The sequence below is a fragment of the Macaca mulatta genome, chromosome 6 (genome assembly GCF_049350105.2).
Source record: "Macaca mulatta isolate MMU2019108-1 chromosome 6, T2T-MMU8v2.0, whole genome shotgun sequence".
NCBI classification, from domain to species: Eukaryota; Metazoa; Chordata; class Mammalia; order Primates; family Cercopithecidae; genus Macaca; species Macaca mulatta.
In genome coordinates, this window is record NC_133411.1 from 63,528,032 (window position 1) to 63,554,356 (window position 26,325).

General features: G+C 40.6%; 1 protein-coding gene and 1 pseudogene across 4 annotated transcripts in view; one reads left to right on the forward strand and one right to left on the reverse strand.

The window, feature by feature from the left end:
- Positions 1-3,825: 3,825 nt before the first annotated feature.
- LOC106998762 (small ubiquitin-related modifier 1 pseudogene) lies at positions 3,826-4,983 on the reverse strand (annotated as a pseudogene). Its single transcript, XR_003730145.2, has 2 exons — positions 4,616-4,983; positions 3,826-4,167 (listed from the first exon to the last, which is right to left on the reverse strand). The product of XR_003730145.2 is annotated as a small ubiquitin-related modifier 1 pseudogene (transcript).
- A 1,578-nt stretch (positions 4,984-6,561) lies between these two features.
- Positions 6,562-26,325, forward strand: part of DDX4 (DEAD-box helicase 4) — an 84,082-nt gene continuing 64,318 nt past the window's right edge. Inside the window, exons 1-4 of one of the 3 annotated variants that reach the window (XM_078004082.1) lie at positions 6,562-6,933; positions 16,146-17,065; positions 17,911-17,993; positions 25,512-25,572. In XM_078004082.1, coding sequence (XP_077860208.1) covers positions 17,925-17,993; positions 25,512-25,572 — 130 coding nt within the window. In that variant the 5' untranslated portion in view covers positions 6,562-6,933; positions 16,146-17,065; positions 17,911-17,924. 3 annotated transcript variants of the gene reach the window in all.

A 26,325-nucleotide genomic window follows, 5' to 3' on the forward strand; every position in this document is an offset into this window, starting at 1 on the left:
AGAGAGAATATTTGATGAAATAAAAACTGGGAAATTCCCCTAATGTTGTGAAAAATAAAACAGCAGATTCAAGAAGGTTAAGGAAACACAATAAGATTAATTGGGGGGACAGCCGGGGCCTGTGGCTCATGCCTGTAATCCCAGCACTTTGGGAGGCTGAGGCGGGTGGATCACCTGAGGTCAGGAGTTTGAAACCAGCCTGGCCCACATGGTGAAACCCCATACAACCTAATACAAAAAATTGGCCGGGCATGATGGTGCATGTCTGTAATCCCAGCTACTCAGGAGGCTGAGACAGGAGAATCACTTGAACCCAGGAGGCAGAGGTTGCAGTGAGACAAGATTGCACCACTGCACTACAGCCTGGGTGACAGAGTGAGACTCTGTCTCAAAAAAATAAATAAATAAAAATAAAAGCTGGGAAATTCCCCTAATGTTGTGAAAAATAAAACTTCAGATTCAAGAAGGTTAATGAAACACGGTAAGTTTAATTGGGGGGACAGCGGGGGCCCTGTGGCTCACACCTGTAATCCCAGCACTTTGGGAAGCCGAGGTGGGTGGATTACTTGAGGCCAGCAGCTCGAGACCAGCCTGGCCAACATGGTGAAACCCATCTCTACTAAAAATACAAAAATTAACCAGGCCTGGTGGCGCACAACTGTAGTCCCAGCTACTCGGGAGGCTGAGGCAGGAGAATTGCTTGAACCCGGGAGACAGAGGTTGCAGTGAGCCAAGATTGCACCACTGCATTCCAGCCTGAGCAATAGAGCAAGACTCTGCCTCAACAAATAAAATAAATAAAATAGAATAAAATAAAATGTAATTTAATTTTAAAAAAAGATTAATAGAGGGAAAAATTTGAGTGCCACACTTTTTCTCCAATCATTTCCTTCCTCTAACAAAATCTACTTGTTTAATGGTAATTTTTGTCTGACTAAGCAGGCATAGAGTTTTTTGTTTTTGTTTTTGTTTTTTATTTAGCAATATAGGTTGTAAATATATAAAAGTATAAAATATAAGTTGTAAAAAACTTTATGCCTGCTTGTTAAGAGGAAAATTCGTATTTATTTAGCAATAAATATAAGTTGTAAAAAACTCTGTGTGTAAAAAACTCTGTGCCTGCTTAGTTGGACAAAACTCAGTCCCCAAGTCTGCCCCGCACCTCACCACACCAGTTTGAGTTGATTTAGACACCCTAATCTACTACAAGTGAATTGGAATGACATGGTCTCTTCCAAGAAGGAACTAATATTCAAGTCAAGGAGAAACACAATAATAATAACAATTAAAAGTGAACATTTTATTTAATAAATAGATGTTATGGTAAGTTCTGTTACATAAGTAAACTGGGTGCCATTGTACAGTATAATGCTTTGAGGGTACTACTTTAAATCAAAAAGTCAGAAAAGGATACTGGAGTAGTTTAGATGAGAGATGATAACCACTAAACTACATTAGTGACAGTGGGGAACAGATAAATGAGCATTCAACGTATAAGATATGAGCATATTCAAGATAGAGAAAAGCGAGATAGAATTGACAGATTTTACTACCTGAATGTGGGGAGTGATGGATATTGAGGAGTAAAGAATAGGATTCCCAGGTTTGGGGCTTGCACAAGTCTATGAATGGTAGTATCCTTCATTGAGATTGAGAATAAAGAGGGAAAACATTGGGAGGAGAGGTTGAGAGGATGAATTCAGCATTGGAAATGCTGAGTGAAGAGCAGCTGTAAAACATCTGATTGTAGGTATCTAGTGGGCTGCTGGGTGGCAAGATGTGGAACTCTACATTGGAGAGTTACCAACATTGCAAGGGGTCACTGTAGCTTTCTTTAGGGAACTGAGATAGCTACTCTTATTTGCCCAGTAAACATTTCCCTTTCTTCTGATAGTAGACCCTTCTCCCTTGGTCTTAGCCAGGCCTCGTCATTCTATGTCATCCTCCCATATGGGGAACATGACTCAAAAGGCAAATCAGAGTCTTTCCCTAGAGTTGGTCTGTAGACAGGAAGAGAAAGAAAATTCTTCCCGGAGTTGCTTATTTGTTCACCAGATGGCTAAACTAGATGAACGTGATTCTGGGGCTGACGGTAGTCATCATTTTCACTGCAGCGTAAAGAGAACCTGTCTTTAGAGCAAAGACATCTCTGCTTAATGCATGGAGATAGAGTGACTAGAGCAGTGGCACTAAGTCTAGAACTGAGGTCTTGGTTCCTATAACTCTGATCTTCATTCTGTATTCTTTCAAGATAAATCTCCTTCACTGTTTTTTTTTTTTTTCTTAAAGTGAGTTGAATAAGGTTTGTTACTGTTTGGAGAAACTCTCAAAGTATGTTTTTCCTCTGCTCTCACGCTACCATGACAACAATCATCAACACAGAAAAAGTCTTCTGTGACCAAGTGTGTGAGGGTTTCTCCCCACCACCAAGCAAGCAATGAATTCTGCAGTGGACACCAACTGGGAGTCCTCCAATCAATTCTGATACTGGAGATAGCAACAGATTCCACAGGCTGAGGACTCAGTGCCCAAGATTGCCCCCAACCTCACCACACCAGTTGCAAGTCCAGGCCTCTGGAACTTCTGGTGGACTAGCTTCAAGTTGGGGTTCCCGTGACCCCCTCTCTGGGTTCAATTAATTTGCTGGAGTGGCTCACAGAACTCAAAGAAACACTTACTTATATGTACTGTTTTATCATGAAGGATATTACAAAGGATACAAATGAAGACATGTATAGGGTGAGGTATAGGGGAAGGGGCATGGAGCTTCAATGTACCCCCTGGGTGCACCACCCTCCAGGAACCTCCACATGTGCAGGTATCCAGGAGCTCTCTGATCCCTCTCATTTTGGGTTTTTATGGAGGCTTCATTGCATAGGCATGATTGACAACTGTGTAGAAATGTGACTAGACAAGAAAATATGATTTAAACCCAGCAAGGCTTGTCTTTTCAGACTTTTCTTGGCCTCTCTGTGTTGTATTCTTTCCTCTAAGGTGTGGGGTAGGGCGCTCTCTGGATTAAGGGTCTTTTGACCCACAATCAGATTACAGTCTTGGCTTGGGCAGGTAAAAGGAGGACGGGAGAAAGAAAGAGAGATTCTATTTCCTAAGGCCTTAAGTGCCCCAACATTATAACAATGACTATGAGAGATAGGGGTCAGGAACCATGGACAAAAAACCAGTATATATCATAACATCATAGCCACTAAAACTTTGTTTTTGTTTGTTTGAGACAGGATCTCACTCTGTCACCCAGGCTGGAGTGCAGTGGCATGATCACAGCTCACTGCAGCCTCTACCTCCCAGGTGCAAGAGATCCTCCCTACTCAGCTTCCTGACTAGCTGGGATTACAGGTGTACACCACCACAACTGCCTAATTTTTAAATTTTTTGTAGAGACGAGGTCTCCCTATGTTGCTTAGGCTGGTCTCCAACTCCTAACCTCAAGTGACCCCTCTCATCTCAGCCTACAGAAGTGCTGGGATTACTGCAGGTGCCATTGTAGCCAGAGGCCCTAAAACATTTTTGATTAATACACGTGTGCACTGAGAGAAGATAAAATCACTCAAGACAAAGAAAGGATGGGGCCAGGAATTGAGAACAAATTCCAAAAAAAACCCAACATTTAAGGACTAGGTAGAGATTCCCTGTATCTATCACTTACAGATGTTGCCTTATCTGTGTTATCACAGATATACAGATATCACTTATCTGTGTTGCCCAGGCTGGCCTCAAACTCCTGAGCTCAAGGGATCCTCCTGCCTCAGCTTCCTAATTAGCTGAGACGATAGGTGTGTATTACTGTGCCTGGCAACTCAGGATGTATTTCTTTCTTTTTTTTTTTTATGATTTTTACAAATATTATTTATTTTAATGAAGCTGGTACAGACAATGTCCATTTAAAACCCATATCCCAGGCCAAAAAGTACAAATAAAATCAAAAAGAGCAGTGTTCTGTTGTATTCATTTCTGCATGTATAGCTTTATTAATTGCTAATGAAAATTAGAACTTTTCTGGGATCTTCTGACATGATTTTTAAAAAATCTTAAAATGCCTTTTCTTCGGTGAAGCCATCTTTGGAGTTAGTCATTACTCTCACCTTATCTGTCATCTTGACTTCAACCTGATATTCCTCTTCTTTTGGTCCAGACCCTCAAATTTTAAAAGTAGCTTCAAGTTAAAGAAAGGTCATTTTTCCACAGTTCAGTTCTCTGAAAAACTTCCATCTCCCACTGAAAGTCACAGTCCAGGAGTGAAGCAATCACATGCTAGAACATCAGGGCCAATTGGAAAGTCATTATGAACACTTGCATTGGTCAATCTTATTTATCACCACAAACCTGAAAATGCAATGTCCTGAAAAAGGTGGCCTCTCTGTGCACACGTAATTTTTAAAAAGGAGAGGGTAATATGAAGGGGACTGAGGCTTGATCACCAAAAATCAGCACAATGAAAACAAACAATAATGAATAATGAGCACTAGAATTCAAATTACCAGATGTTTCAAAGAGATGGGTGCCAGTTTTCAATTCTGTTTTGAACACCACATTACAAAAGAACTATTTTTAAAAATAAAAAAGGATTGAGGGAAAAGAAAAAAAATAAAAATAATATCTAAACTGTTGAATGACCCCCCGTTTGTTCCTGATAAACTTCAATCACATCTTCTTCCTCCATTCCCAGTTCTTTTGGAGTATGATTATCAGCAATTCTCTGACTCTCAAAGAGAAACCTGAGTGAATTCATTGGAACCCCCTGTCTTTGACAGTATGATTCTTTGAGTTTCTTGAGATGCGTTGTCATTTTCACTTTGAAGTGAATCTCACTGCTATCCTGTCCAATGACTTTGAGTTTAATATATTCACCTTCCTTCTTATCCCCCAAGTCCTCAGTTAAAGGTTTTGCCTCCTGGTCAGACATGACGACGGTGGTTTCACCCGGGGGTCTCCGCACAGCAGCGGCCTCGGGTAGGCAGAACCTCCCTCAGTATGTATTTCTAAAAGATAAAGACTCTTTTAAGGCCGGGTGCAGTGGCTCATGACTGTAATCCCAGCACGTTGGGAGGCTGAGGCAGATAGATCCCTTGAGTCCAGGAGTTCAAGAAGAGCCTGGGCAACATGGAGAAACCCTGTTTCTACAAAAAATACCAAAACTAGCTGGGCATGTTGGTGTACACCTGTAGTCCCAGCTACTTGAGAGGCTGAGATGGGAGGATCACCTGAGCCCAGGGAGGTTGAGGCGCAGTGAGATTGCACTATTGCAGTCCAGCCTGGGTGACACAGTGAGACCCTGTCTCAAAACAACAACAAAAGACTCATCTAAAAAATTATAACCACAATATAATTATCATACTAAAACATTATTTACTTAGTATCATTTAGTATCATGAATTTACAAATTCTTGAATTGTATTGTAATTTAATTCAGTTGGTTTGAGTCAGGATCCAAACAAGATTCACACATTGCAATTAGTTATGTTTCTTATATCCCCTTTAGTCCTAAGTTAACCACCTCTTTTTTACCTTTACATTTTTTTTTAAAGAAACTGAAGTATTTTTTTCCAGTAAAATTTCTTGTAGTCTAGATTTTGCTGATTATATCCTTGCAATGTTATTTAACATTCTCTATTCCCTCTAATTCCTGTAGGCTGGTAGTTAAGTCTGGATAGTTGAACAATTGATCATATTCACACTTGATTTTTTAAAATCAAGCCTTTATAGATGGTATTTTGTACTTCTATTGTAACACTTTGGGAAGCACACGATTTCTGGGGGTCTTTCTTTTGTGAGATTAAGGCTGTTCAGTGGGCTCAAATATTGTCTATAACAAAGTTCCTCATCTGCTTTCCACCTAATTGTTTCAGCAGCCATTGATGATCATCCACTAGATCAGAAGTTCATGGCACCTTTAGTGTCTGAATAATTTTTTCTCAGTTCCCATAGGTCAAAAGAAGTACCTAACATTTCTGTTTATTAAGTAGTTAGGGTCAAACAAATTAATATTAGGTTGGTGCAAAAGTAATTATGGTTTTTGCTATTACTTTTAACATATGTATTTATGTCCTAATAACTTAGTAGCGACTTTAAAGTATACACATAAATTGAAAGAAAGAATAATACTTTAATTTCATCCTTAAATAACCACATTCGCTTACTAATGGGATGTTTATACCTCTTGGGTACCTCATAATTTCTGAAACCTTGAAATCAGGTGGGACACCACTACCCTCATTTCCTGTTCGTAACTGGATTCTGCACAACGCTTTCTTGAGACCATATCTACCACTGAAAACCTGACTGCAAAGATAGGTTAGTCAAAAGAATGTAATTTGCTCTAATGTTGAAACTTTGAATTACCTCAAGCTGGTAGTTTACATGGCTTCTGACAGATGTCACTGTTGTTTCCTCAGAAATTTAAAATACCCTGTGATGTCCCTGTGAGTTTGTAATAGTGCCCTCACAGTTTGGGCACTGGAGGTCATTGGCCATTCTTCTCCTGGACTAGAGCAAGGATTGGCAACCTTTTTCTGTAAACAGCCCAGTGGTAAATATTTTAAGCCCAATAGCCATGTGGTCTCTGTCATAACTACTAAATTCTGCCTTTATGGTGTGAATGCAACCAGTATAGACAATATGCAAACAAATGGGGTGACGGTTGCCATGATTTGAATGCGTGTTACCTCCAAAATTCAGTGGGGCCTTTTTAGGAAGTGATACTTATGAGAGCTATGCCCTCACGAATGTAGTAGGGCATTTATAAAAGGGCTTGAGAGAGTAGGTTTGCTCTCTTTACTCTTCTGCCATGTGAAGACACGGTGTTCTTCCCCTCCAGAGGATGCAGCAACGAGTTGCCATCTTGGAACTGGAAACTGAGCCCTCACCAGACACTGATCCTGCTGGTGCCTTAATCTTGGACTCCCAGCCTCCAGAACTGTGAGTTTATGTTCTTTATAAATTACCCAGTCTCAGGTATTTTTGTTATAATAAGCACAAACGGGCCAACACAACTGTATTCCAGTTTATTTACAGCCACAGGTGTTGGGCTAGGTTTGTCCTGAGGACCTTGGTTTCCCAATCTCTGGCCTAGAAAATAGAGAGGAATTTTTCATTTATTAGCTGGAATTCTTCTAAGGAGAAGAATTTTCCCTCAACAGTTTGATTACCCCAAGATAAAGTGTGCTTAGGAAACGTAGTATAAACATTTGCTTCTTTCTTTTTTTGGGGGGGGTGGGAGGACAGTGTCTCGCTCTGTTGTCCAGACTGGAGTGCAGTGGCATGATCTTAGCTCACTTGCAACCACCACCTCCTGGGTTCAAACGATTCTTCTGCCTCAGCCTCCCAAGTAGCTGGGACTACAGGTGCATGCCACCACACCCAGCTAATTTTTGTATTTTTAGTAGAGATGGGGTTTCAGCATATTGGCCAGGCTGGTCTTGAACTCCTGACCTCGTAATCCACCTGCCTCGGCCTCCCAAAGTGCTGGGATTACAGGCGTAAGCAACTGCACCCGGCCGCTTCTTTCTTTTTACTAGTTTTCAAGATTGGTTGATTCCCTAGCATCCAGCAAAGGTGGCTTGGGTTTTGACTTGGACTTTTTTTTGCATCGTTAATGATGAAGTCATAAAATTTTAAAATATCTTTGATATGTTTTGGTCATTTGAAAATATTTTCTTTAATTTGAAATAACTTCAAACTTGTAAAAATTTTGCAAAGATAGCACAAAGAATTCCGATATACTTTTCACCCAGAGTTACCCATTGTTATCATTTTGCCATATTTGTTTTATTATTCTCTCCCTTCTTCACCCCTCCTGGCTTTCTCTCTCTCTCTCATACAGTTTTTCCTAAACCACTTGAGATTAAGTTGCAGACAATATGCCTCTGCCCTTAAATTCTTCAGTGTATATTTCCTAAAAACAAGGATGTTCACAGTACAGTTATTATAATTAGATCATTTTTTATTGACACAGTCCTCTTATTTAATCTATAAACCTAACTCAAATTTCACCAATTGTTCCAATAGTGTCCTTTATAGCATTCTTTTTTTCTCATCCAGCATCCAACCCAGGATTAATCATTCATTTAGTCTTCATGTCTCTTTAGGCTCCTTTAATCTGAATTAATTCCTTAGGCTTTCTTTGTCTTGCATGACATTGACATTTTTGAAGAGTATAGGCTATTTGGTAGAATGTCCCTTAATTCGAATCTATCGCAAGTTTCCTCATGATGAGGTTCAAGTTAAACATTTCTGGTAGAAATAGCACATGAGTGTTATAGTGTCTTTCTTATTGCATTACATCTGGAGGCACATGATGCATATTGATCATCATTGATAGCTAGTCTCCAAGTTCTTCAGTGAACTATGTCCCCAGTTTTCATGGCCTTATGTTGTTGCCTCTCCTCGAATCTGGACTGGCCCAATGACTTTCTTTTAACTAATCGAATGTGGCAGATGTGATTGTTTCTTCTACTAGATCTGAAGAAGCCTTGCAGCTTCTGCCTTGGTCTCTTGGAATTTTGTCCTTGCAATGTTTGCTTGGTTGGAATGCTCACTCTGGGGGTAAGCCACCAACATAAGAAGTCTGACTGAGACCACCAACTGTGTGGAAGCCCAAGCTAGCCACTTGGAGAGAGAGAGATGCCTGGCCAGCACCCAACTGTTCCAGGTATCCCAGCCACCAGATAGCTCAAGAAAGAAGCCATCTTGAATGTTAAATAAATTGATATCAAACTTTAAGATGAATCAAGTCCCAGCCAACATCTGAATGTAACTCCATGAGAGATCCCAACTGAGCCCCCTCAATCAACAGAACCAAGAAAGATAATAATAAATTGTTTTAAGCCACCAAATTTTGGAGTAGTTTGTTATGCAGCAGTAGATCACCAGAACAGTACTACTAACTTTGGTCACTTGGTTAAGATAGTATCTTCCAGGTTTCTCCACTGTACAGTTATTATTTTTTCTTTATAATTGATAACTAATTCATGAGGAGACACTATATAAGACCTTATTAATGTCCTTTTTTCATCAAACTTTCAGCTGCTAGTTTTAAGTAAGCCAGAATCAAATATTAGTATGATAGTTGCAAAATGGTAACTAAAAAACTCCTCTATTAGTTCTTCTACATTTGTTAGCTAGCATTCTGCTGTAAGAAAGAGATTTGCTGGCCGGGAAATCTCTTTGCACCCGGCCTAGCACACGTTCTTATCCTTTGCTGGTTCCCTCTTTTCTTTCCATTTTATTAATTTTGGTTTATCCTTCTAATAAAAATGAGCAAATATGTCTTTGTAGATACAAGCTAGCATACTGGACACACTACTCTGGTTTTTTTCCAATAATATATCCTGGCAATCACTCCATAGCAGTGTATAGAGATAATCCTCTTTTCTTTTAATAACTGCAGAGTATTCCATTGGTAGATGTTTTGCCCTGCTGTTGAGGAAGTTTTTGGTTGTTTTCAGTCTTTAGCTTTTGGTTCTGCAGTGAATAACTTTGTGTAAAATCCTTTTGTGTTTTTTGCCAGTATATCTCTGAGATAACTTCCAGAAGAAAGTTTGCTGGATCAAAGGGTAAATGCATGTGTAATTTTGCTAGATATTGTCAAATTCCCTTCCCTCAGGGTTATGCCATGGTGCATTCCCAAGAGCAATGTGAGTGCCTATTACTTTACAGCTTTCTAACAGAGTGCATTATCAAACATTTGCCATTCAAATAGGTGAAAAATTGTTTCTCAGTGTAGTTTTCATTTGCATTGCTCTTAAAATGAAGTTGAGATTTTCTTCATTTATTTAAGGACTATTTGCTTTTCTTCTTCTGTGAACTCTTTGTTTATATCTCTTGCCCATTTTTCTTGAGATTTGTTAATCTTTTTCTTTTTTACTTTTAGAAGCTCTCTCCATATTACAGATCTTAATCTTTTTACTGGATGTATGTTGAAAATATATTTCTCCAGCTTATCATTTGTCTTTTGGCTTTCTTATAGTTATTTTTTGCCATGAAGTTTTATTTTTTAGCCTTTACTTAGTCATATTACATACAATTATTCCTTCGGGATTCTAAATCATAGGTAGAAAAGTTTTTGCAAGGACAGAAGAATTCATCAGTGTTTTCTTCTAGTTTTTGCATAGTATTTTTGTTCTTATATGTGAATTTCTTACTCTGTATAATGTGAGAAACAGGTCAGATTTTGTTTTTTTCCATATGGCTATCTAGTTACATATAGAGTATTTTCATAAAGAAGTGGTCAACGGTGTCACTGACTGCTAAGAGGTCCCCTAGGTTAAAAACTGAAAACTGCCAGTAGGGTAACAAGGAGGTCAATGTGACCTTGCCAGTAGCAGTTTCAATAAAGCAATGAGACAGAAGTCAGATTGCAGTGGATTGAGGATTGAAAGGTGAGGAAGTAGAAGGAACAAGTGTAGATAACTCCTTGTGAGGTCCTAAATTGATAGTCTTTGTATTAGGCACTCTATAATAAAGTTTCAGAATTCCAAAAGACAGATTTCAGGCAAAGAAGTTTTCCAATAAAACCCCTGTATCAATCAGGGACCGATCAGGGAAATAGAAACAATTCTAAGTATTTTAAATAGAGGGAATTTAACCTTTGTGAGAATTGGAATGGTGCCTCATATGAGTAGCTGCAGCTGTGCAGGTGCCCGGCTTGTTCAGTAGAGAGCAGGCAGGGAGGGTTCAGCTATTTCTTGCCTTTTGGTTTAATGCCTTTTTGCAGGATGCAACCTCCATATCTGTATCTGATGACCCTGGTTATCTCCATTTTACAGAGAAAGATTAAATAATTTGCCCAAGGTCATATGGCTAATAAATGAACAATCAGAGATTACCAATGTTGAATTCACAGCCAGTTGCTGGTGACTTTCCTCCTATTAGAAAGCTGTAATCCTTCAGTCTTGAGAGAGGCAGACAAAAAGAGATTCATTCCTGGCCAAGGTTCATGGACAGGGTCTGGTCACTACTTCTCCTCCTAGGGTACTATGCTTTCCTAGTGACTGTTCACTAAATTCCATAGTTCACTGGTCAACCACTGTTCTGTGACAAAGGGCCAATAAGACCCCTTAGTCTAAGGAAGTATTGTCCAAGGTAACCTGACACAGTGTTTGACTTTTATCCTTCACTTACTTTAAGCTCTCATTAAACACACTGATAACAGAGTTTAGGTGCCACAGATTGTGTTATGTCATCTAGGAAGGCTGGTTGATTGCAAACAGGACCTCTCAGGAACACTAGTTAAGCTCAAACAAGACTGATTTCTAAACCAGAATTTCAATGTATTAATTCATAATAAGGAGCAAGTAAGGCTTGTATGTCTTATTTATGGCACCTCCTTTCCCAGTATCCAATCACTAGGGAAGTTGAGTGATTAGTAAAGAAGTTGCTAGGTAACCATGGAATCAGAACAGGTGCTGATTAAATATCTTTACTCATAATAGAGAACGCTTCTCTAGTGGTCAGCCCCCAGATTTAGAGTCTTTTAAATTTGCACCAGTGTTTCCCAAGCTTCAGTCATTTGAATACCACCTTCATGATTTTACCATTTTTGTATTTTTAGTAGAGACGGGGTTAAACCGTGTTAGCCAGGACAGTCTCGATATCCTGACCTCATGATCCACCCGCCTCAGCCTCCCAAAGTGCTGGGATTACATGCGTGAACCACTGCGCCCGGCCCTTAGTTTTCTTTTTTTTTTTTTTGAGACGGAGTCTCGCTCTGTCGCCCAGGCTGGAGTGCAGTGGCTGGATCTCAGCTCACTGCAAGCTCCGCCTCCCGGGTTCCCGCCATTCTCCGGCCTCAGCCTCCCGAGTAGCTGGGACTACAGGCGCCCGCCACCTCGCCCGGCTAGTTTTTTGTATTTTTTTAGTAGAGACGGGGTTTCACTGTGTTAGCCAGGATAGTCTCGATCTCCTGACCTCGTGATCCGCCCGTCTCGGCCTCCCAAAGTGCTGGGATTACAGGCTTGAGCCACCGCGCCCGGCCCAGTTTTCTTAATTTAATAAGTTTTTAAAACAAAACATTTACTTTAGCTTCAGTCTAAGCAATTATATTTCTGAAATCATATTTGCTGTGCTAGTTTTCTAACACATATTAAAATAAATATAAGCCGGGCACGGTGGCTCAAGCCTGTAATCCCAGCACTTTGGGAGGCCGAGACGGGTGGATCACGAGGTCAGGAGATCGAGACCATCCTGGCTAACACAGTGAAACCCCGTCTCTACTAAAAAATACAAAAAACTAGCCAGGCGAGGTAGCGGGCGCCTGTGTCCCAGCTACTGGGGAGGCTGAGGCAGGAGAATGGCCTAAACCTGGGAGGCGGAGCTTGCAGTGAGCTGAGATCCAGCCACTGCACTCCAGCCTGGGAGACAGAGCGAGACTCTGTCTCAAAATAAATAAATAAATAAATAAAAACATTAAAATAACTATCAAAATGAAAACGTCCATGAACTGCTTAACTCAGTGGTATGTATACCACACCTTAGTAAATATTGCCCTAGCCATTACTGGAAAAATAAAATACAGAAGTTTCTCTGAATCCTGATTGGTATGCTGAACACCTCTCTCTGTTGAATTTCTTCCTCAGGTGTGTACTAGCATCATGGTATCTTTTACCATCATTATACCCATCCCCTCCATTTTGTGTTGATTTTACAGGGCTCCAACCTACAGTATTTTATTCTATTTTATTTTTTTAGATGGGGTCTCACTCTGTTGCCCAGGCTGGAGTGCAGTGGTGCAATCTTGGCTCACTGCAACCTATGCCTCCCGGGTTCAAGTGATTCTCATGCCTCGGCCCCCCGAGTTGCCAGGATTACAGATGCCCGCCAGCACGCGCAGCTAATTTTTGTAGTTTTAGTAGAGGCAGGGTTTCAGCATGCTGGCCAGGCTGGTCTTGAACTCCTGATCTCAAGTGATCCACCCACCTCAGCCTCCCAAAGTGCTGGGATTATAGGTATAAGCCACCATGCCCGGCCTCCAACCTACTGTATTTCATATTTTATGTTTAGTATTTGTGATTTTTTGCATAGTAAGAGATTCTGAAATATTTGTGTACCTAATATTCTTGATATTTTCTAACTATTCTCAAATATTTATAGTATCTAAGAATGAACATATACTCTACCATTTGAGGTGATTAATTTTGGCCTACTGGTGGATTAAAACAATTTTTAACAGTGTTGACGTGGCGCTAGGCACAATCCACATCAATAAAAAATCATTATTTGAATAAGATGAAGATAACGCTGAAAAGATAAAAAGACTAAAATATCAGTTCTCTTTATTTGTATTAACTTTGAGAATTTAGTGTTTCGAAAGTGTGAAGGGTCTTAACTACAAACTTTGATTTAAAACTGAGACTTCTTTGAGGAAATTGTCTTGCTTTAATCAATCCTTCTAATTATGGGATTTAGAGAATTTGGAGGAACTGTATACAATAAAGTTTTTTTCACCTGAGCTTTCTAGTTAATCATTAGACACAGCAGTCTTAAGATTTTAAATTCCAGTTGCCACTGCCATTCTTTCCACTAGAATGTTCCTTCAGATATGGGCCAATTTTACTTAACACCTAGCTTGGTACCTGGTGTACAGTAGGTGCTCATTTAAGGCTTATTTTACAACTAAGTGAATTCCTACCTTTTCTCTATGTTACAGAACATCACTAACACTAACTTAAGATCTATAAGAGGGAATCAGAAAATAGAATATTAGCTTCACTTTCTTGGAACACACATGAAGAAGCAAATCTTTACAAAACTGTCTTTTTTCACTATTCATGGTCAATATTTAAATTATATTATTTTTATCCACTGCTTATTTATGCTATTGAACTTCGTTTCTCATCAGAATTCACTTTTTCTTAACCAAGGATTCCTCTCACACATTATACATGCAGACTTTTTCATTAAGAGTCATTTTATTGCAATACCTGAGAGCAACAAGAATCTGTACTCTCCAAGTGAGTGAATAGCAGAGAATGTTCGCTAAGTGTTTTTAAAAAATGTCTTCATTTTAGAAAATTTGCCCAAGTTTTCCATACTTGAAAAAAAAAACCTAGTTGTCATTCTCTCTACATGATTTTATATCTTGCTTTTTCTGCTTAGTAAATATTTTCCCATAGAATTAAAAATTTTGCAAGAACAATCTCTAATTTGAATGGAATTAAAATACCTTAGAGGACCTGAATACAAATTCAGAACCTTGAAGATTGGTTGCTCTCCTCCACCATGCCTCGAGGGTATGTGATGTGAAATTTTGGTTTAAAAATGGAAATTATTTAAAATGAATTATATCGAACTGTATTTTGGTTTGACCTTTGTTAAATATAATTTTTTTTTTTTTTTTTTTTGCCTAGTCTCGCGATCTCCACTCACTGCAACCTCCGCCTCCCGGGTTTGAACAAGCGATTCTCCTGCCTCAGCCTCCCAAGTAGCTGGGACTATGGGCGCTTGTCACCACGCCCGGCTAATTTTTTGTATTTTTAGTAGAAATGGGGTTGCACCATGTTAGCCAGGATGGTCTTGATCTCCTGACCTCGTGATCCACTCGCCTCAGCCTCCCAAAGTGCTGGGATTACAGGTGTGAGCCACTGTGCCCGGCCTAAATATAATCTTTTAAGGTTGGGTGTGGCGGCTTATGTCTGTAATCCCAGCACTTTGGGAGGCTGAGGCAGAAGGCTCACTTGAGGCCAGGAATTGGAGACCAGCCTGGGCAACACAGAGAGACTCTTTCTCTACAAAATTTTTCTTTTTTTAACTAGCTGGGCATGGTAGCTCGCCCCTGTAGTCCCACCTATTGGGGAGGCTGAGGTGGGAGGATCACTTGAGCACAGGAGGTTGAGGTTGTGGTAAGCTATGATCATGCCAGTGCACTCCCCTCTGGGTGACAGAGTGAGACCTTGTCTCAAAAATAAATAAATAAATAATAAATTCATTTTAATCACCTTGAGAATAATCTGACAAAGTTTATTGCTAACTAGATAAATCCTGACATACTTGGTGGTGATGGTTCTACAGATAAAAAGTATAGAGATTGGCCGGGCGCGGTGGCTCAAGCCTGTAATCCCAGCACTTTGGGAGGCCGAGGCGGGCGGATCACAAGGTCAGGAGATCGAGACCACAGTGAAACCCCGTCTCTACTAAAAATACAAAAAATTAGCCGGGCGCGGTGGCGGGCGCCTGTAGTCCCAGCTACTCAGGAGGCTGAGGCAGGAGAATGGCGGGAACCCGGGAGGCGGAGCTTGCAGTGAGCCGAGATCGCGCCACTGCACTCCAGCCTGGGCAACAGCATGAGACTCCGTCTCAAAAAAAAAAAAAAAAAAAAAGTATAGAGATAAAAAGTATGAAGCAAGCCTGAGCCTATTAAGTGCTTCATCCTTTATGTACCAGTATCAAACTGTGTTGCTATTTATGTTCCTGAATGAGATAGGAATTTCTTCAAAGATTCAGAGAAGGGAAAATGACAGAAACAACAACAAAAATGAGAACTACACCCTTTTTTTTTTTTTTTTTTTTTTTTTTTCTTGAGACGGAGTCTCGCTCTGTCACCTAGGCTGGAGTGCAGTGGCGCGATCTCAGCTCACTGCAAGCTCCGCCTCCCAGGTTCACGCCATTCTCCTGCCTCAGCCTCCCCAGTAGCTGGGACTACAGGCGCCTGCCACCACGCCTGGCTAATTTTTTATATTTTTAGTAGAGATGGGGTTTCGCCCTGTTAGTCAGGATGGTCTCCATCTCCTGACCTCGTGATCTGCCCGCCTCAGCCTCCCAAAGTGCTGGGATTACAGGCGTGAGCCATCGCGCCTGGCCTCTGAGAACTACACTTTTAAAATAGCCCATGGTCACGCTTTTTGAAGGGCTGGGGAAAATACTGAGGGATTTTACCTGCTTTGGGGTTGGGGGCTGGGGACAGAACAAGAAAATCTGATTGAAGGCAGCATGAAGTATAAGAATAACCCTTGGCCACTTTGGCTAATGCCGGAAGGAATGTAAATAGGTGGACCACAAATCCAAGCCTTGATGAATGACCTATGCTAGCACAATTTCCTCCCTCCTTCTGGAGCAGAGCCTGTTTTCTTCCAAAGTGGTGGACCCCCCAACTCTTACAGACTTTTTTTTTTTTTCTGTCTCACTCTGTCGCCCAGGTAGAGATCAATGGCAGATCTCTGTTCATTGCAACCTCTGCCTCCCAGGTTCAAGCGATTCTCCTGCCTCAGCCTCCTGAGTACCTGGGACTACAGGCGCCCGCCACCACACCCGGCTAATATTTGCAATTTTAGTAGAGACGGGGTTTCGCCATTTTGGCCAGGCTGGTCTCGAACTCGTGGCCTCATGTAATCTGCCCGCCTCGGCCTCCCAAAGTGCTGGGATTACAGGCATGAGCCACCACGCCCAGCCGAGTCTAACTTTCTTTACAACTTCCTGGGGTACCAGCTGGACGGAGTCTTATCCCTGCCCCCCTTACTGGAAGGAAAAGGGAATGCACCTCCTCCATGGGCCTCAGCTGCACTTTGAGGCACCTGGAATCCCCGGATGTGAAGCGAGCCTCTGAAATGCAGAACCCGAGGGGCCAACTGCCCAGGGACTGCGATGTGTAAAATGGGAGAGAGCACCGAAGAGGCCGAGTAGGGAGAGCATTATCCCTTTCCCCTTTTACTATCATTTTTTGTTAGAAAAAGGCAAGTGGACATCTTTGGCTTGTGGAGCTTGCACACGGAAAATCCAGAGCGTCTCCAGAATAAGGACCCCACCAGAGAACGTGGACATGAGTGGGCCCTCGGCCAGCCTTGTACTCGTAGGCCCAACAGGCCATTTGGCAAGGAGGCCAGAGCGTAGCCATAGGTACACGAACGCTAGCGTTTAGGGAATGCGCAGGCTAGAAGTGGAGGCGGGACGCCACTGGACATCTGAGCGATGATTTGCTGGTGGCGCTAGGCACCAGCCAATCGTTAACAGACGCCATTTGTTGTTGGAGCACGCACCTGACGCAGTGGGCGTCTTGCACGTGCAGCCGTTTAAGCCGCGTGGGCGCCTGCGAGGACTTGGGAGAGCAAACAGCGGAGAGGTGAGTGGGCTGCCTTTCTGCGGGAACTGGCCTGAATTCGGTCGTACGGGCTGCCCAGTAACCGGCCTTTGGTCAAAGAGTGGATGGGGTAGGCGGGGTTTCGAAGCCGTCCTTCGGAGTCTTTCTGCCTCAGGGTCTCAAGAGTCCCCTGGGTGCCCAAAGTCTGGGCTTGAGGCCTGCAGAGGAGGCAAAGGGGCCTTCTTCCCGGCCTCTACACCGCATTTTCTCTGAACAGAGATGGTCCTAGTACCATTTGTGTACAAACCCTCCTAGTTGAAGCTGATTGTCCTTTGTCGGTAGGATTTGGGCGACCCTGCCCTTCTTCCCTTTCCCACTAAAATCCAAGGCCTCCCTCTTCACCCAATTGCCACCTCCCCGCCAACTCCCGTACTCCTGCCCCCGCGCACACCAACACCCCAAAACAAACATCCTGTCCACCTTAGACGTTAATCTGGAAGGGAGATAATCTGGAAGGGAGAAATCTTAAGTAGTTTCTGAAAAAATTTTCCTCTTCCTTAATATTCAATAAGTCGTTTGGAGACTCTTTGAGGGAGGAGATAAATTCTATGAACAGATTTTTGGGAAAAGCCTAAGGCTCGCTGGGAACATGGTGATTGCTAGAATGACTAGGTAAGAGGTTCGACTAGTTTTTAAAGATAAAAAAGGAGATAAATGCCACCTTTAGATAAGAAGAGACCTAATTCCTTCTTTGGAAAAAGCTTCTGGGGTATCAGCACCTAGTTGGGTAGTTTCAAGAGGTGTATGTGAAACAGTGAGTTTATACTTTTAAAGTTATGATTCTGATCTAATTGAGTCCAAATATGCATTTTTTTTTTCCTGAATAGAACTTGAAGCCACCATGGGAGATGAAGATTGGGAAGCAGAAATCAACCCTCATATGTCTTCCTATGTTCCCATATTTGAGAAGGTAATAACATTTAAAGTTGAGTTATTAAATGCTATGGATTTTATCAAAGTTGAAAATCACTGTGGTGAGAGTTCTAAATTATACAGTCTGTGCCAGTGTTTATCTCCATGTGATTGTTATTAACTATTATATGGGGAGTAAGAGGCAAGCTACGCCTCGTATAGGATACAATAGCTTGAGAAAATTTGATAATTAAAAACTAAAATAAATGTAACAATATTAATGACCTAATTTAAATCTCAATGATTTAGGACTTCTTCAGGTGAAAGCAAACTTGGACAAATGTGGTTGATATCAGTGAAAGACCCTTGTATGGAAAATTGAAAACAATAATTACGTTTTGGGAGATATTTTGAATTCTGAAAATTGATTTTGTGCAAGGAGGGCTCTCAGAATAAATGATACTAGGCTGATTGAGTTGGTAACGTCAGTTTGTATGAATCTTCAGGTCCTTTTTCTTAATGACATTGGGGGAGTTACGTTGTAATTTAGCAGGGGACAGTGGAGTAAGCTTTTTGGGCTTCAGTTCTCACTTGGAAATGGGCTTTAAAAAGACTAATAGAAGGTACTTTAAAAGATAATATAAGAGATTATTTTTGCATGTGTTACTTACTTGATGGTGTCTCTACAAGTTGATTTTTTTTTTCCCCCTTCAGAATTTCCAGTTTGAGTGTATGTCAGTTCTGACACTTTGATTTCAGGTTTTGCCTTAGTGGAAGTTCTTATTTTAGACAAAAATATAAAATATGCAATCTTTTGTCTTAGTTGAATTTGATCTATATGTGACGTTTATATTAAAATACCCAAAATACTAATATAAATTTATCATGTTTCTTGTCTTGGAACTTTTTTAAAGAAATAACATGTTACCTTTTTTTTTTTAATTTTTAAAAATTTTTGTGGAGATGAAATCTCACTATATTGCCCAGGCTGGTCTCCAACTCCTGAGTTCAGGCAAAATTCTCAAAGTGTTGGGATTACAGGCGCGAGCCATTGCACCTGGACTATGTTATCTTTTTATAGTTCTCTTCTCATCATAAAAGTATTACAGCTTTTTTGGGAAAAGAGGAGAAAGTCACCTACAAATCTTGCCCAATAGACAGGCACTCCTGTTAAATTTTTTAGTCAAGTTTCTTTTGTTTTTTCCAGACATTTTTTGTTTGTTTTTGGTACAGAGTCTTGCTCTGTCACCCAGGCTGGAGTGCAGTCGTGCAATCTGGGCTCACTGCCGCCTCTGCCTTCTGGGTTCAAGCCATTCTCCTGCCTCAGCCTTGCTCAGCTGGGACTACAGGCGCATGCCACCATGCCCAGCTAATTTTTATATTTTTAGTAGAGATGGGGTTTCACCATGTTGGCCAGCCTGGTCTTGAACTCCTGATCTCAGGTGATTCACTCACCTCAGCCTTCCAAAGTGCTGGGATTACAGATGTGAGCCACCGTGCCTGGCCGAAACATGTTTTATATAGTTTTGATGATAGTATATAACTAATTTTTTTTTTTTTTTTGAGGTGGAGTCTCACTCTATTGCCCAGGCTGGAGTGCAGTGGTGCCATCTCGGCCGGCTGCAACTTCTGCCTCCCAGGTTCAAGCGATTCTCCTGCCTCAGCCTCCCAAGTAGCTGGGACTACAGGTGTGTGCCACCATACCCAGCTAATTTTTTTTTTTTTTTTTTTTGTATTTTTAGTAGATGCAGGGTTTCACTATGTTGGCCAGGCTGGTCTCAAACTCCTGACCTCAGGTGATCCTCCCACTTTGGCCTCCCAAAGTGCTGGGATTACAGGCATGGGCCACCATATCCAGCCATATGATAGTAACATTTGAATCCATCTTTTTTCACACTTCATCACTAACTATTCCATATTACAACTTCTGTAGGAATTTCAGTGGTGTTAACTTCTCACTCTGGTATTGTCATTAATGTTTACGTCTTATTTGTTTTAATTTGGTGATTTTTTTCAAAAATGGAATTACTTCTTCAGAGGACATTTTTTATAGTTCTTTTACTTCCTTGTTCTCAATAGATTTGTTATAATACAAAGTTTAATTCACAGATACATACTTTATTCCCCCTGGTTTTAATAGCCATCTGTCCATTTCTTTTTCTTAGTTTGAGATTTTTGTCTTCATGAAGTGTTTAAGCAGCACGCTGCACTGTAGCATGTTGTGCATATTTATTGCATTGGGTTTCTGAAATTAAGGATGACTGTCGAATCTTTCAGATTTACCTTTTTGGGATTTTTATGCCATTCAATAACATAGTTTCTTCACATTGGGAAGACTAAATTGAGTATGTTGATAAGTCTACCTTATGATGCTTAATACATTTGTGTTGGGTGAATTTGTAGTATGTCTTTTGCATTTGTCTGCAAACTTAACACCTGGTGTTGTGCTGGTTGTGCCATTAGTTCTTGGGCTTAGTTGACTCAAAGGAACATGGTGCAATCAGGATCTTTATTTGCCTTGCTAGGTTGAATAAAAAGTGCAGAGATGGGCACGTGTAGTGGCTTATGCCTGTAATCCCAGCACTTTGGGAGGCTGAGACAGCCAGATCACTTGAGGCCAGGAGTTCAAGACCAGCCGGGCCAATGCAGCAAAACCCCTTCTCTACTGAAAATACAAAAAGTTAGCTGGGCGTGGTGGCACGCGCCAGTAGCCTCAGCTACTCGGGAGGCTGAGGCAGAGGAATCGCTTGAAATCGGAAGGTAGAGATTACAGTGAGCTGAGACTGGGCAGCTGCACTCCAGCCTAGGCAATGGAGCAAGACTCTGTCTCAAAAAAAAAAAGTGGAAACTAGAGATGAATACATTACATTTTTATGTAGAAGAAATCTAAAGTCTTTTATTCCATTTCTTTTAAAGACACCATTTTGATTTGTTGTTCTAACTGAATTTGGTTTTCAAGAAAAAGCTGGCCTTTTCTTTTAAATTTATAGCAGTTTTGTCTGTGATGATCTTTTTCTGAGTGCTTCTCAGGAACTTTATTTGGAGACTTAATATTGACATACGCTTATATAATTTTGAAATAATATGTCATTGTTCTAGTAGAACTGATAGAATTTTGGGTAGAACTTCTCAATTCTAGATTTTAAAGTGAGTGTACCACCCGGGGATAGAATAGCGAAAGATGTGAAGTTAAGAAAGATTTGATAATCTGGCAATTATATAGTCCAGAAATCTCAACGGTTAGGCATTTGCACATTGCCTGCAGGCTTATTGGGGTGAGTGTTAGAGTGGATGGGTATGGTGAGTATATTAGATAATTCCGTTGCTTACTTACTAGCTGTAAGGCTTCTTGTTAACTGACCATGAAAGTAAGCTAGTATAGTGATCACTTCTGTCTGATCTATTTGCCATTTTTGTGGCACATTTCAGAAGGCAAAATCTCTTGTGGTTAAAGTGGAAACAGTAATTGAGTAATTAGACCATCCACAGTTATAATTTTATTAAGCAGCAGTAGCAAGGTTAGTAATAATTGTTGAGATTAGAAAATAAACGTATTATGATATGCCAAAATTGAAAATAAGAATACAGGTGAAAAAAATGTGTTCATCAAAATGCCCTTTTTATTTGTAGCTGCATATGAGAACCCTTACGTGTTAAACATTTGAAATTTCTGAATTGGTGCATTTGGGTGGTTTGAGAGATAATAATGGTTTACAGCTAAGTATTTTAAGAGGTAAGCTAATGACAAGACCTATGATTCATTCAGCATATCTTTGAGTTCTAGTAGGTGATGGAGAGATAGTGGTGAACATAAGGTGCTTGCTGTTACATTGTATTTTACTGGAGAAGACAGAATAAGCATGTTTGAGAACCAAATAATTATAGTGAAAAGTACTATAAAAATTAGAGAAATGTGTGTGTGAGACTGGTGTAGGATGGATTTAGTTGGAGAGGGAAGGCTTCTCTGAGACAGTGACTCATGAGCCTGAGACTTAAAGGAGTCCCAGCAGGACATCATGTGCACAGGTTCTCAAGGAACCTTTGAGAAGGAGAAGGGAACAAACTTGGGGTATTAGGGCAACAAGAAGAAGGCCAATGTATTAGTTTTCTGTGGCTGCTATAACAAATTAACACAAACTGGGTAACTTAAAGCAACATAAATTTATTCTTATAGTTCTGGAAGCCTGAAGTTAAAAATCAAGGTGTCAGCAGGGCTGCCCTTTCTCTGGAGGTTCTAGGACAGAATCTTTGCTGCTTCTAGCTTCTAGTGGCTATAGGCATTCCTTGGCTTGTGGCTGCATATCTCTTGGCTCTGTCTTCACGTTGCCACCTCCTTTGTGGGTCTTTGTGTTATCTCCCTCTACCTCTCTGTTATAAGGACACTTGTGATGGCAATTAGGACTCATGCCGATAATCCAGGGTAATCTCATCTCAAAATCTTTAACTTAATTTCATCTGCTGTGACCCCTTTTCTCCTTTTTTTCCTTTCTTTTTTCTTTTTTTTTTTTTTTTTGAGAAAGAGACTTTTTCTGTCACCCAGGCTGGAGTGCAGTGGTGCAAATCTTGGCTCTCTGCAACCTCCACCTCTTGGGTTCAAGCGATTCTCCTGCCTCAGTCTCCTGAGTTGCTGGGATTACAGGCGCCCGCCACCATGCCTGGTTAATTTTTGTATTTTTAGTAGAGATGGCGTTACACCATGTTGGACAGCCTAGTCTTGAGCTCCTGACCTCAGGTGATCTGGTTGCCTTGGCCTCCCAAAGTTTTGGAATTACAGGTGTGAGCCACCACACCCAGCTGGTTAAGGTTTTTCGTGATAAAATTCTGTTGGAAATTATTTTTGATGTCTTTTTTCAAAATTCATCTTGGAATTTGTAAGTTGGACGTATGTGGGATATTAAGTTCCATAGCTTGAATAGTAATAATAAGTGTTTCAGTTCTTTAGTGTAAGAGTGTTTTATAACACTTGTAAAACCAGTCTTTTTTTTTTTTTTTTTTTTTTTTTTTTGCTTTTTTCACTCTAGTACGTTGAGCATTGCAAACAAGAAAAAAGTCTTCAGATTTTGAATGTAAAATATTGGATAATTGTTCTTGTTTTAATGTCTGTGGTAGTAATAAACTGGAACTTTTTTTTTTTTTTTACTGTAGCAATTACCAAAACCCCAAGGCATTTCAAGTATGTTGTTATCTTTGTGCTCTTCATGATGACTCAGAAAAATGTTTGGACGACTCTTGAGCTTTTGTAAAGTAGTTTTTTTTTTTGTTTTTTTTTTGTTTTTTTTGAGATGGAGTCTTGCTCTGTCGCCTGGGCTGGAGTGCAGTGGCCAGGTCTCAGCTCACTGCAAGCTCCGCCTCCCAGGTTTTCGCCATTCTCCTGGCTCAGCCTCCCATATAGCTCGGACTACAGGCGCCCGTCACCTCGCCCAGCTAGTTTTTTGTATTTTTTAGTAGAGGCGGGGTTTCACCGTGTTAGCCAGGATGGTCTCGATCTCCTGACCTCGTGATCCGCCCGTCTCGGCCTCCCAAAGTGCTGGGATTACAGGCTTGAGCCACCGCGCCCAGCCTTAAAATAGTTTTAAAAGTCAGTGTCTTTGTGAAAGAAATTGTAGTAAATAGATGTTAGCTAAAGATGCCTACCTTGGTGCATTCTCTCTAGGTTTGGGACTTAGTTAAATGAACTTATTTGAAGGAACATTTTAACTGTTGTAATATAGTCAGTTGATTAAGAGATCATCTGTAGATTTCCTTTCATTCTTAGATTATTAAATTCTGATTGTCATGTGCAAGAATTTCGGAGCTCTATTCTGAACTTTTGCCATAATTAAAGGAAGTTTATGTGAGAAGGAGTAAAGGTGTGGATTGATGATAAGGACACCCTAAGAGTTAGAAGTGAGAAAAAAATTTACTCAAATTGTCCTTAATCTAGAGCTGTCCAGAGAAATGTTGGAAGTTTCCAAAATTAACCTGCATTCAGCTATTGATTTTATAACAAGTTGAATTTTCTAAATCCAGCAGTAATTCGACCACTGCCAATGTAATGCTTGTGTGTTAATAGTAAATAATTTTCTTTAGCCTAAAGTAGGGAAAGTGGAACAGTTAGTATTTGAGAGCAAAGACAGTCTTCAGCTACTGTTATGGCAAATTTGATTAAAATTAACCATGAATATTCTGATGCTATAGCTGAGGATATACCTTTTCATTGTAGTTGTAGTGCAGTGGCAGATTGTGTATATAAATTGTTTTCAGTCCATAAGTGAATTTACTTTACAGTGAATCTGTTTTTTTTTTTTTTTTTTTTTTTTTTTTTTTTTTTGAGACAGTGTGAGACAGTGTTTTGCTTTTGTTGCCCAGCTTGGAGTGCAGTGACACAATCTCGGCTCACCGCAACCTCTGCCTCCTGGGTTAAAGCGATTCTTCTGCCTCAGCCTCCTGAGTAGCTGGGATTACAGGTGCCTGCCACCATGCCGGGCTAATTTTGTGTTTTTAGTAGAGGTGGGGTTTCTCCATGTTGGTCAGGCTGGTCTTGAACTGCTGACCTCAGGTGATCCACCCACCTCGGCCTCCCAAAATACAGGTGTGAGCCACTGAGCCCGGCCAGTGAATTCCTTTTTAAAACATGAGAGTATCATTAATTGGTTTCACTATAAATGCAGTAGAGGTTTTAAAAATTTCTGTGGTACTTTTCTAGAACAAAGATTAGTGTTAAATCACTAATACTCTATAGTATTGATGAATATACTGTAATATATGGAACTCAGCACACAGTAGTGTATATTGACCAGTGTTGGTTTATTCATGTATTACTTTGTCAGATTTTATAATGATATTTTATTATATTTTCTTTTCTATTTTTATTTTTTGAGACAGGGTCTTATTCTGTTACCCGGCTGGAGTGAGTGGTGTGATCTTGGCTCACTTCAACCTCTGCCTCACAGGCACAAGTGAACCTCCCACCTCAGCCTCCTGAGTAGCTGGGACTACAGGCTCATGCCACCACACCTGGCTAACTTTTTGTATTTTTAGTAGAGCTAGGGTTTCGCCATGTTGCCCAGGCTGGTCTTGAACTCCTGGGCTCAAGTGATCCTCCTGCCTCAGCCTCCCACAGTGCTGGGATTACATGCGAGAGCCACCACACCCATCCTGATTGTACTTTTCAGGAATATGGGTGACTTAAATGACTAAACTTTTGTTTTAAGTCAGGAGTCAGCAAACCCTTTCTATAAAGGGCCAGATAATAAATAATTTAGACTTTATAGGCCTTACTTGTCTGTCACAACTTTGCTGTTGCAGTGCTCCAATACTGTTTACAGAATCAGGTGGCCCACCAGATTTGGCCTGTGGCTGTAGTTTTTTGACCACTGTTCTAGTGATATATGTTAGTACTATATATACAATGTTAAAGTGAAGATGTCTTGGAATAATTAGTAAAGAAACATCCAGTGATTTAGAAAACCATACAGTATGTCATTATTTTGTTCTGAATAAAGCCCAATTGTTACAATTTTCTAGTATTTGTGAAATAAATGACACATTTGTATTCAAAGTAGGAAACTAGTCTTTTCTTTCTTCCTTCTTACAGGATAGGTATTCTTCTGGAGAAAATGGAGACAATTTTAACAGGACTCCAACTTCATCATCAGGTATGTGGTATGTTTGGAAAACGGTAAAACCCTTTTTAGTTTAAGGGTTTCATCTAGTGAATGAAGAGCAGCAGACTAGTAGACATCTTGTAGAGGGTGTTTTAACAAATTTAGTGAAAGTTCCTTCTGATTTGGATATTGTGGAATGGGGGTACTTCTAGTTAGAGGAATTGAGAGAGGGGAAAGTATAGACTGTATTATTTGATTTAATGGGTTACTATAAAACGTTTGCCCAACTTGGAAGTTGCACATTCAGCTTCCAGGCTGCTAGGGCATCATCATCTTCAGGGTTCCTGACATAAGGGAGTAGAGTATAGGACTATAAGGTTGTTGAAGCAGGTTACAATGGTGATGACCTGTCACAATAATAATTGTTTAAGCCAAATCTGCCATACCATCAGGATATTGTGAGTTTCTTTGGGATCAGAAAACTAATTTGGGAAAGGTCTTAGGAGAACAATAGAAACAAGTGTCAAGGTAAAGGAACCCATATCCTTCCTGATGCACCCTCCTCCCAACCTCACTGTGAACTTTTCACTTTGGTTGCCCCTCCCACCATCATTTTTCCCCTTGGATTGTCCAACTCTGTTTTACAGAGTGGATGTAGATGGGAAGATGGGTGGAAGTGGTAGGACTAGGCTGGGAAATTGAGCTCACAGCAGTAGTTTTTCACATTGTTGAAGTCCAAAGCAGGATGAAATGCAATTGTTACTGCGTTAAAATAATTTTGACCAGGCTCAGTGGCTCATGCCC